The 11,558-nt window shown below is 41.0% G+C and overlaps 1 protein-coding gene across 3 annotated transcripts; it reads right to left on the bottom strand.

The window, feature by feature from the left end:
• Positions 1 to 102: 102 nt before the first annotated feature.
• On the bottom strand, positions 103 to 10,848 carry LOC116311873 (guanine nucleotide-binding protein subunit alpha-14-like). 3 transcript variants are annotated; one of them, XM_039621325.1, is made up of 8 exons: positions 10,709 to 10,848; positions 10,124 to 10,283; positions 3,963 to 4,147; positions 3,662 to 3,816; positions 3,112 to 3,240; positions 1,909 to 2,038; positions 1,668 to 1,821; positions 103 to 941 (listed from the first exon to the last, which is right to left on the bottom strand). In XM_039621325.1, exons 2-8 carry the CDS (start codon positions 10,242 to 10,244, stop codon positions 751 to 753), a joined length of 1,065 nt encoding a protein of 354 aa, XP_039477259.1. In that variant the 5' UTR covers positions 10,245 to 10,283; positions 10,709 to 10,848; the 3' UTR covers positions 103 to 750. The 3 variants fall into 3 exon arrangements, with proteins under 3 accessions (XP_039477259.1, XP_039477258.1, XP_039477257.1); XM_039621324.1 differs by having other exon boundaries at positions 10,124 to 10,301; positions 10,709 to 10,847; XM_039621323.1 differs by lacking the exon at positions 10,709 to 10,848 and having other exon boundaries at positions 10,124 to 10,674.
• Between the last annotated feature and the right edge of the window lie 710 nt (positions 10,849 to 11,558).

The following is an 11,558-nucleotide window of genomic DNA, read 5'->3' as shown; positions in this document are numbered from 1 at the left end:
AATTATTCACTGCAGTGGCTTTTTTTTCATGTTTTTTTCAATAAAAATAAAAGTTTTTTTTGAAGTTTTTTTTCCGTCTTAGTTTATTCCTTGCACCAAGAAAACATCAGGCACTTGACTTGTACTCTTTATTAAATAATTATATCTCTTTATTGAAAATAACCATAAATAGAAGAAACAGTTGTGTATTTTTTTTCCTAAAGCACATCTCAGACTATTTACATCTGAAACTCGATGAACTCCGTGGCTCTACTGACTGTCCTGAGTAAATAAGGCACTTACATGCATCTCAGTTTTAGAGCAACCATTTCTAAACATTATGAAATCACAAAACCGGGCTAAAGAGCATCCTTATCAAACTATTACATGGGGATACATTTACATACATTAAAGCACTCAGATCATGTGTCTATTTAAATAAGTAGTTCACACAACGGGTCAGTTACTTGCTACTAATTTTCACTTTCTCATTTCCATTGTAAAGTATCATTTACAGCAAACACTAAAAAACTACAAGGGAAACTAAAGCATCTACACACAGTTTCATGTTAGATGGTGACTGGTCTGAGTATGTCTGGTACAGGATATTTGTATTCTCTCTTTTTTGGATCTCCCTTGTTAGAAATGAAACAATTAAAAAAAAATTTCTTTTTTTTGGTTTAAGCTTGATTGATAATTAGATTCTTTTCTATTTCAAATTTACTCAGGTCTTCTCTTGTATGCATTTGCTCCTGTGCTGTATGCCACCTTCTACACCAGGTTGAACTCCTTGAGGTTGTGCCTGAGGATGGTGTCTTTGACGGCCACGAAGACGAAGCGGATGTTTTCTGTGTCTGTGGCGCAGGTGAAGTGAGAATACAACGTCTTGTCCTTTTCCGGGTTTTGTTCTTGGTACATTTTCAGGATGAATTCTTGAGCTGCTACTTGATCCTGCTGAGGTCCTGCAATTCAGGGTTGATATTATTTAAATATGTCAGTAAATTCAACATATGCTCACCAGACACTTTATTGGGTAGACTTGTTCAACTGCTTGTTAATGCAAATATCTAATCTGCCAATTACATGACAGGAACTCAATGCATTTTATGACCTGATGAAGTTCAAACTCAGCATCAGAATGGGGAAGAAAAGTGATTTAAGTGACTTTAAATGTGGTGTGGTTGTTGGTACCAAACAGGCTGGTCTGAGTATTTCAAAGTTACTGAGATTTTCCCCACACAACCATCTGTAGTGTTTACAGTGAATAGTCTGAAAGTGAAAAGGTGATCTGTGAGCAGCAGTCCTCATTGATGTCAGAGGAGAATGGCCAGAAGCTATGATACAGTAACTAAGAGAGGCTTGTATCAAGGGGGGAGGGGCGGAGCTTAGACTAATGATTGCCAATTAATGCTGAATGTTTTCAGTTCCCTGTTAAATCTCAGCCATGAAGAATTAAACCAATTCTGATGGTTAAGGAGGTTCAACCTGGTACCAGCAAAGTGTAGCTAATATAGTGTCAGTTGAGTATTTTTAGTCTATTTCAACACTTTTCCATAAAAATGAGTACCGTGCAGTGATTGGATGATGAAGGACTTAATATAAGTTTCATTCATTCCATTTAGATCAGCTAGGTAATTACAAATCTTGTGGTGAAATAAGAGCTGAAATCAAGATGAGCTCAGTCTAACCTGTGAATTCAGGGAAGTAGGTGGATAAATGAGAGTACATGATCTTCTCCTTGAGGATGTCGGTCTTGTTGAGGAAAAGTATGACAGACGAGCGCTGGAACCAGGGGTAAGTGATGATGGTCTTGAACAGGGCCTTGCTCTCCTCCATGCGGTTCTGAGATGTTTGAAGGGATCAAACACATTTAAAACTCCAGGAGGATGTAAACCGAAATCATCATTTGCTGTGTGGTTAAATTCTCACCTCATTGTCGCACTCGGCCAGGACCTGATCATATTCGCTGAGTGCCACCAAGAAAATGATGGAGGTGACGTTCTCAAAGCAGTGGATCCACTTTCTCCGCTCTGATCTTTGACCACCCACATCAACCATCCTGTCATAAAAGCAGCCAAGAAAAGTCACGCCACCTTCGAGGTCGGTGCCATGCCTGTGGCCAGTTCCAGTGCAACAATGCTGCCATTATTTTGGTTCATAGAGTATTTCAAAGTAGAATGGGAGGCAGAGCCTTCAGCTTTCAGGCCCTCTTCTGTGGAACCAGCTCCCAGTTTGGATTTGGGATACAGACAGCCTCTCTACTTTTAAGATTAGATTTAAAACTTTCCTTTTTGATAAAGCATATAGCATCACCCTCCCTACCCCGGATCCAACGCCTGCTCCAACGCTTACCTCCCATCCGATGTGGACACCGGATCAGCTGGAGGCGCAATCAAAGATTGCAGCGGTCCCAGATCAGCTGTACACACTGGAACACTTTCCCATGTTGCTTGTCTGTGTTATTGTGCTATGGTGTGTTGATATCTGTGCATTCCTGTATTATCCTTTTGTGTTACACATTTCGATGTTTTTTTTCCTTGCTACCTAGCCTGACCTGTCTCCCCAATGTGATGTTTGTGTATTGTATGTACGGTCGGCAAGGTCTGTCATCTCGGTTGTGGGCAAAAGAACTGCAACTGACAAATAAAGCCTATCTCATCTCATCTCAGTTAGAGCTGGATCAGGTGACCCTGAATCCTCCCTTAGTTATGCTGCAATAGGTCAGGCTGCTAGATGCTTCCCATGATGTACTGAGTGTTTCTTCTTCACTCACCTTTTTCACATCACTCTTTAATCGTTAGCTATTATTAATCTCTGGCTCTCTTACACAGTGTGTTATTTGTCCTGTCGCCCTCACCTTATCCCCGAACAGTTGCAGCAGATGGCCGCCCCTCCCAGAGTTTGATCCTGCTAGGGTTTTCTTTCTGTTAAAAGGGAGGTTTTCCTTGCCACTGTTACCAAGTGCTTTCTCAAAGGTAGTAATTTAATTGTTGGCACTTTCTCTGCATTAGTGTAAGGTCTTTACCTTAAGATATAAAGCGCCTTGAGGCGACTGCTGTTGTCATTTGATGCTATGTAAACCCAACTGAACTGAAATGAATTGAAACTCGTTGTCGTCGATATGCACCTCACCTGAAAATTACATTCTCCATGTCAAAGGGGTATTCAATGATACCGGTGGTCGGCACTCGGACTCTGAGGATGTCCTGAAGGTCAGGTATGTATGAGGGCTGTGAAATACGATCCAGATCTGTGAGATAGCTAAAAATATGCAGGGAGAAAAAAAAACACTAAGAAAGGAGAAATACAGAAAAAAATTAAACCAAATGCATGTAGCTACATGAGAGTTCACTCACTGGTGGGACTCTCAAGGGAAATGAAAACTTTGCTCCAATGCAGGAGAACAAATACTGTTTATTTTAACTCAGATCAAATTTGCATTTCCCAAAATAGTAAAAACAGCAAGCTAAAAAAAACCTCTTCTCTTTTTATCGCCATCGTTAGTGGCAGCGACAGAGACTATATTCAGCAAGATTGTTGTTGTTTTATCAGCAGGCACTCATCTATGTGGTCCTTCTGCATGAATATTATACTCATTTAATAATCCTGTTAATATAATTTGATCTAGAAAAGTACAGAGATCTGTGCACACTGTTAAACATCATAAATGCCTAATTCTCACTATTTGGTGGAGTCAGACAGCTGGTACTCCCTGCGCCGATCATAGCACTCCTGTATTCCAGGATCATTCCACAGACTCTTGACAGCCATGGCGAGGTTGCTATCTAAGTCCTCCACCTTATCAACCTCCACCTCCAGGACTGCGCTGGCATGACTCTATGGACACACAGAGAAGACAAAAAGTTTTCCCTTGTGGGATTAATAAAGGTATATCAATCAATCAATCAAGACAGTGAGGTAATTGTAGAACGTCCATCGAATGTTAATTGTAAAGGACTGGAGCAGAGTTAGTCTGCCTGTACCTGGTTCTGGGGATCAGTGAAAGATATACCGAGAGTCTCCATAGCTCGGACCATTGTCTGCATGGACGTGTAGATGTTCTGGTACACCAGCTTGGCATAGCTCCTCTTGTCCTCGTCTGTATATCCTCCTCCATGGATAATCCTCATTTGTTTGATAAAGGTGCTCTTTCCACTCTCTCCAGTGCCTGTGAGACACATTGAGGATCAATAATAGCTTTAGTCTACAATTGTTTTTGGAGAGTTGCAAAATTAAAATAAAGTAAACATCTGCTGGCTGCGTGAGGAGACAGGAATGCAGTTTTATGTCTAAGGCCTGTTTTTAAAAATCTGTGTTCACATGACAGCCGGTTTCTCAGCAGTGCTCATCGGTGCAGGATTTGAACATTTTAATTGTCATGTTTCTGTTTTTCAAAGAAGTCATGCTGATGGTTAGATGAGTCAATTACGGCTGCTTTCATTGTCTTGATTTTGAAGCCAGACAACAGGTTCTCATAGTACCTAGAAGTATTTAAGTATCAAAACCACCACTAATAACATTAGTATAACTACAGCTAAAAAGAGGAAGATATCAGAAAATGAATGTTAAGTATAAGAAAATGAAAGTACTTATTGTACAAGCAGATTATATTATTATAGTATAAATACTGAAATGTGTAAGCATTACTTCTTTGCAGGTTGATATGGAGCTCATATGTGTGCTGCTCAGAGCTACATAGATAATATTTTATTAAATGTATTGATATGCACACACTTACTAGAGAAATTCAATTACCCTAGAGTCTAATACTTTGAGTGGTGGAGGGGTGTGTATAAAATGTATTATCTTTAGTACAGTATATGTACCTGCTCTAACACAGTCCTTTCTCAGCTTTTGGGATAAATGAAAGTATTTCTTATTCTTATTATTTTATTACTACTAAATTTCAACTATGCTCTGTACAAATTTTACATACCATAATCTTGATATTACCTTTTATAAGCATTCAGTTTTGCACAAACTTGGTTTTTTTATTGCTTGTCTCAAACATATTGTGTCTCAATGTGAAATACATGCTTTTATTTTGTCATGCATCTATAATTATTTGCCTGTGTTCCTTTGCCTGAGCAAATCAACTTCAGAAGCCCTGCAAATGGTCCAGAATGTGAATGCGAGGCTGCTCAACAGGTCCTCTAAAAGGTCCCATGTGACACCAATTCTGTCTTCTTTAGGCTGCCTTCCAAGATTTTAGTGATTACTTTCAGTCTGAACCATTTAGTGGAGAAACTGTGCCTCAAGAGGTAGAGCAAGTCATTTACTTATTGTAAGGCTGATGGTTTGATCCCCGGCTGCTCCAGTCTGCATGCCAAACTATCCTGGAGAAAGATATTGAACGTTGAGTTGTGTGTGGTCAGTGCTAGCTAGATGTTTGACCTTTAACTGTGCTAAGTAAATTGGAAATGGGCTGGTTTATTTCCAGTTTACCATGGTCAGTTGCCTCCCTGTATTAGTAAATTACTACATTCATATGCAAATACGAGATCTTTGAGGTCAGCTGATCAGTGCTTGCTGGTGGCATCTGGGTCCAGGTTAAAGAGAAAAGAAGACCCAAATTTTCTACTCTTCATTTATCCCAAGAGAAGATATTATGGCCACTGCAAGCAAGCAAATTTAGCTCTCTGCTGAAAAGACACAAAAGAAAAAAGTCAAGGGAGTCTCTATCCCCCCTTACAATGACAATTTTAAACTTGAAGGTGTCTATGATACAGTAAAATGTACCCCTGCCCAGTGTCATGCATCCATGCTTATATTTACATTTAAAAAAAACACAACTTTGAATTATTACATGTGATGTTGCACAGGTGCTGCATAGATATAAGAGATAAGTCAAAAGAAATAAAAACAAGTTCTGTGACAACTCTCAATACCCAGCTTGTCCACACAGGGACGCAAACTGAACAATTTGAATGTATATTTGACTGCCAAAGGGACACTCGCCAATATCCGAGAATGGGAAGTTTAAATCCCACAAATTGCCCGAAATAAAATTCAACATATTCATAACTTTGGTTTCACCTGGTTGAATAAAATGTTTTAGTCAACATTTGGAGCATAACTTGCTTCTGAAAAATGACCTTCCATTGGTCAGATGGAAAAATAAATAATATAAAAACCCTCCTAACTTCCAATAATAAATTCAACAAGATCGGTGCACTTTTTCACCGTGAAACCTCGTGAGTGACAGGATCAGATCAGCACGTTTGCTGCCGCATGCTTAACAACTCAGAGACTCAGTCTCTCTATCTAAAAGGTCTTTTGACTAACTTATATTTCACTAAAACATACTTTACTGGATGAATACATACTTGTTCTTATTAAAAGGTATGAAAACTACACACACACAGTGCCCTTCTGCCATGTTACTCTTCAGCCCTTATAGCAAAAACTTGTAATTTTCTCTCTCATGTGCTCACATGATGTGCAGCCGATTTGGTTAACAAACATGTTTGTTAACAGGCCTGAATATTGGAAGTTGCTGTGTTTGTGTATGTGTGGGTTTATGCAGGGATGGGTGGGGAGTTTCACCTTGTGGGCAGTCGGTGTGTACTCGGTGTGTGTCCCAGCTCCTTGGTTCCCCGGCTGTTTTGCATGTCATCATCTTTACATATTAACAAACAAGTCTTAGACAAATTGTGTGCATTTGCATGCACCTTGTTTACAAGTCAAGTTTCTCGGAGATGAGATCATTTTAGAGAAGAGGGAGAGGCAGGTGCTTAGATTGGAGGCAAATCAGGGTGGACGTCAAGGAGATGAGGTTAACGAGCTCAGACTGCATGCATTACAATCGTTACTTCATGTCACATTATTTAATTAATGCTTTATTCAGTCAGTTAATCTTTGCCCTTAATCTGTGACAAATCTTTGCCATTATCGTCTCTAGAATGAAGTCTTAATAGTTCTCTATTTGTCAATATCATTATTGATGAACTACTTTCACCATTTGAATTTGTTTTGGTGAAATAGTGTTGATTTCAAAGAATAGTCAGGCTATAAAAACTGACGAATCACTTCACTGTCCCTACAGAACTTTCTTCCTCCGAAGACACAGGTAGAAGCTACAGTAGATAAAAACTGTGAGAACTGACCCCATGAATGACTTTCAATTCAAATAATCTGTCAGATACAAAAAGACTTGAAACACCTAAAGTGCAGTTACAAAAAATGTCATTCATGTTGCAGTTTGGGATGTCTAAGATGTCTTTTACTAGGTGCCGTTTTAGCTCAGTGCGTTGAGCAGGCAACCATATGGCTGCGAGCAGCCGGCCAAGGTTCAAGTCTGACCCACGGCCCTTTGTCTTCCCCTCTCGCTCTCTCCTTCCCTCCGCTTTCCTGTCATTTCTCCACTGTATCTGTCAATAAAGCTGAAAAAGATTTCTTTTACTGCTGATCTTGAGCTGGACTCTTGACTGATCTTGATTCCTGGACACGTGCATGTGTGTGCGTGGTGCAGAGTGAGGTTTTACAATTTCCTTGTGGCCGATGAATGTCGGCTACAGCAGTCTCCGCAGACTGGTGGCCAACATGAAACATCTGCACACATATACAGATTTGACCACAAGCCCAAACACAGCTTCATATCTGCACACTTCCTTGATTGGGGAACGCTGTAACACGAGGGGGTGATGCCCGTGTGAATGAATGTGGTGTTAGTGTCATGAGATAACGGCTACTACCACCTGTCAAACTCTGCCCTCTCCCTTTTTTTCACAACTGAAATTTACCTGCTAGGCAGGGACTGTGCAGAGGCACAGAACAAAAAACAGGAGAAGTCACTTATCTGCAAAATTTGACTTTTAAAAACAAACAAAAAAAGCAGATCCAGCAGATTTACTGCTACATTCAAAGATCTTCCAGTTAAAAATAACAGAAAAAACCCCAATACTTCTTCCAAAAAGAAGAACCTGTCTATATATGTGAATATACGTATAGATATTTGGGGGTAGGTGTGTAGGTGAATGTAAGGATACATGCATGTATAGATGTATAATTGCATATGTGTGTTGTATGCACATCAATGTGTTGGTATGAATGCACTTTTATGTGTGTGGGTAATTGGCAGGTCATTTGAAAGTAAGATGAATATTGCTATCATTCCATAAATAGGAAGAAGGGGTAGGATCATATAAGTTTATACTATAATCCTTCTCCGGCATAAAATTTGAGTTATTTATATACAGACGACTAACATACTGAATATTTGTCTATACCTATCTACTGAGCTGCGATGACTCAGTATACAAGTCGGCAGCTGTTCAAGTCAAATTTAAGGCCTCTGAAAAAAAAAGGGCAGAAAGTGAAGGTGTTGATCTCTTGCGCTCTCAGTAGACCTGACTCTGACCATCCTAATGAAATCCACTGAGAGCTGAGTTACTCTGACCAGGTAACAAAAGGTTACTTTCTAGATCATGGCTGTCATACTCCTTTTACACTGTGGCCCACACAGAACCCTGTTTGATCTTAGTGGGCTGGAGCAGTAGATTTATTACCTAGAAAAGAAAACCCTCCAAATCATTCCTCTTTCTGTCAGTGTAAAGACATTTAAGTATACATTAAATACCTCAGACGGCATTTGAAAAATGAACGCATTTGCAAGAGAAACACCCCAACGTGACACTTTGCTCTCCCACTTTAAGACAGGAGAACGATGAAATTCTTAAAAATGAAAGGAAAAAGCAGTTTACTTCCCAGACTTTATCCTGCAGACTGACTTTGGTGCAGCATGACAGGGCAGTTGGTGTCTTTGTCGCTAAGAAGGCTTTAAAACTGACAAAAATACACTTTGAATTATAACATTTATGTCCTTCTTCTTTGCATTTACCACATTATCCAAATGTAGGGGGGCGGACTGTTTGATGGCCAGGTTCTGGGACCCAGGCCTTATGTTTGACACTCTTTGTTTTACTCCACTTTTTGACTTCTGTCAACTACTCCACAACTTTGTGATGCGTTAAACGAAACCGCGGCACTCCATCTGCTTGTAACAGCCCACAGCGAGCTGAGAAAATGTTTTTCCTTTAAAGCAAATGCATGTTGGTTTGCGGGCAGAAACATAACGCTGTGTTTTGAGTGAAATGCCCTACTAAGAGAACAGTGGATAAAAACCAATAAGTCGTGCTCCGTGATGCATTTGCATGACTTTTGCATGAAACGCGCCCGCAGCAGCTAGTTATGGCTTTCAAACACACCACTGACCGAGGCGTGGATGGCGACTGCGTTCCTGAAGTGCTCCCACACTGCTGCAGTAAAATGCGCCTGATACGTGTTCAGCACGCTCCCTCTGGATCGGGAAGCCGCTTCCTTAAATTTCTATTAAATTTAAGGAAGCGAAGGGGGTATTATCATGAGAGGCCTCGCGCTTTTACCACGCCTAAGCGCTTTCCGCAGGTCATCATGAAGCAGGACTGTGTTGTGTGTACAGACTATCTACACTAATAATTTCCTCACTGACTTCTCCTCTATTACCGCTTTTAGTTTAGTTTTAGGGGTCTGGGGGATTTTTCGGTATTTCTGTGGCCAACCTTCGACCGCGCGTAAAATCAATGGCAGTGCCATGGCGCGCGGCTGCGCATACCCTGGATGTTTTCGGGAAGCCAGTGCGCCTCATCAAAACGCAAGAAATATGAATGAGGTGGAGAGAAATGTGGAGAGGAGTCAACTGTGAAACGCTGCTCATGACTTGAATCCTCTCATCTAGCCACACGTGTCAATGACAAATTGTAGCGTGTTGGATATAATACCCACTCCTTTCCCTTCTAAAGTGTGCATTCTTCTTACATATGACTAAATGAAGACTAGTCGACAGGCGTCAGAGCTCTGTCTCACCTGCCATGATACCTGTGACCAGGTGTGGCCAGGAAGCGGTGAAGCAATGGCAAATTCCGAGCTGTCTCCAAAATCTCCCACAACGGAAAATGAAAACGCCTGGATCATTCCGCTAGAGGAACAACTTTAAGAGCAAATGTTTTAAAGCTTTTCTTTTGCCCGGAAAAGAACATTTATGGCTACAATCAAGATCAAACCTTTGAATGATTTACAGCATGGTATTTGATAGCACGAGGAGAATGAGGAGGACTCCGTGAAGTCAGTTACCCTCCGAGATGGTGTTCAGGTTAGTAATGCTCACCTAAAAGCAGCAACTTGAGCTCCCTGCGAGAGTCCTTCTTGTCCCTCCGTAGCTGCTTCTCAATCTCCTCGTTGATCCTCTGGTTCTCTCTCTCCTCCGCTGAAACACAGCATCCAGCCATCGCTGAAAGTCACCAGGTTGCTCTCCAACGACCCCTCGGCTGTAAAAATGTCGCAGGCTTTGATTAAAGAAAAAAAAAAAAGAAACTCAGACCAGTTAAAACACTCCTTTGCCCCCTCTTGCACTTCACAGCTTAAGACGCAAAAAAGGCACAGAGCATCTTCAAAACTGCGCCTTCGACTTCCACCGGAACAGAAAAGTTTGCTGCTAAAATATAAAGTGCTAGATTTCAGGGGTAAGTCCAAAGCTCTCTCTGTGTGTTTTTTTTAAGCATCGAGGTGTACAACAAGGTGCACCACGAGCTGTTCCTATTGGACAAAGTGCTGCAGTTATACTCCACCTGGACGACACTTCAACTTTATCCTGACGAATCGGGAGGGCGTGGCACCGGCTACAAATAGAAAAGGATAAAATGGGAAGTTCGCTGCCACAACCTGTGGAAACGGTGAGCGAGGAGGAATTCACCTGTAGATGGTTTTTAATCGGACATGGAGTGCCGTGGCTCATTCTTAGAAGTGCTCCATGCTGTGCTCCATGCTGTGCTCGCTTTCCTTGGAAGCTTCTATAATATCACACTCGTAATTCATGAGATCCAGGGACAGGAAACGCATTTAGCATTTCGGCAGCAAGGAAGAGGGAGGGGGGGGGGTGGTGGTGGTGGTGAAGCATCCTGCTCCAGAGCATCCGCACAGTCACCTCACGGCCGCTAGAGGGCGGGAAGGCCAACAGTGAAGGAATGAGTCACATCTGCGTGAAAGGCTTTGCATGTGTTGCACCTGTTTTGTGATATTGCAGGAGGGTTTTTGAGAATGTAAGCGAGGTAATCAGAGCATTTATCCAGAGCATGAGCAGTCAGTGGTGGCGGTATATATGGCAAATGATCACAAGAAGCGAAAAGTTCACATATATAACGACTAATTATATATGAGGATTTTTTTTTTCTTTAAGATGCCTGGAAAAATATTTTTCCTGTTCACAAAGAAAGTACTAAGACTGTGGATATTAAGTTAAATAAGTGTGTTCCACCCTTCAAATGTTAAATGGTGCTGAGCCAGTAAACACTTCTCGCTCTTTGGGTCTCATTAATAATCATAAAACAGCATTCTCTGAAAACATTACCCTGAACTTAACCGACCCTTTTTTTCTCAGAAAAAGATGACAACTAAACAACTAAAGCTGTAAATTAGTGTTAGATAACACAAATAATCACAAGCAGTCTTCAGGCAGTTTACTCTCCATTTATCATCAAAGCTGAGCCTGTAGTGGGAACAGTTTAGCAAAGTTTTCGCTCCCATTTAAAATCAATTAAGATCTG

This window comes from Oreochromis aureus, linkage group 12, assembly GCF_013358895.1.
Source record: "Oreochromis aureus strain Israel breed Guangdong linkage group 12, ZZ_aureus, whole genome shotgun sequence".
NCBI lineage: Eukaryota > Metazoa > Chordata > Actinopteri > Cichliformes > Cichlidae > Oreochromis > Oreochromis aureus.
This window is presented reverse-complemented; position numbering and strand designations above follow the sequence as displayed.

Coding starts and splice junctions, on each gene's coding strand:
- LOC116311873 (XM_039621325.1), bottom strand. CDS start 10,244: ATGGCTGGATGCTGTGTTTCAGCGGAGGAGAGAGAGAACCAGAGGATC. Junction 1,822..1,908: donor TGGCCGAGTGCGACAATGAG/GTGAGAATTTAA, acceptor CAAACATCTCAG/AACCGCATGGAGGAGAGCAA. Junction 942..1,667: donor CTACTTCCCTGAATTCACAG/GTTAGACTGAGC, acceptor CCTGAATTGCAG/GACCTCAGCAGGATCAAGTA.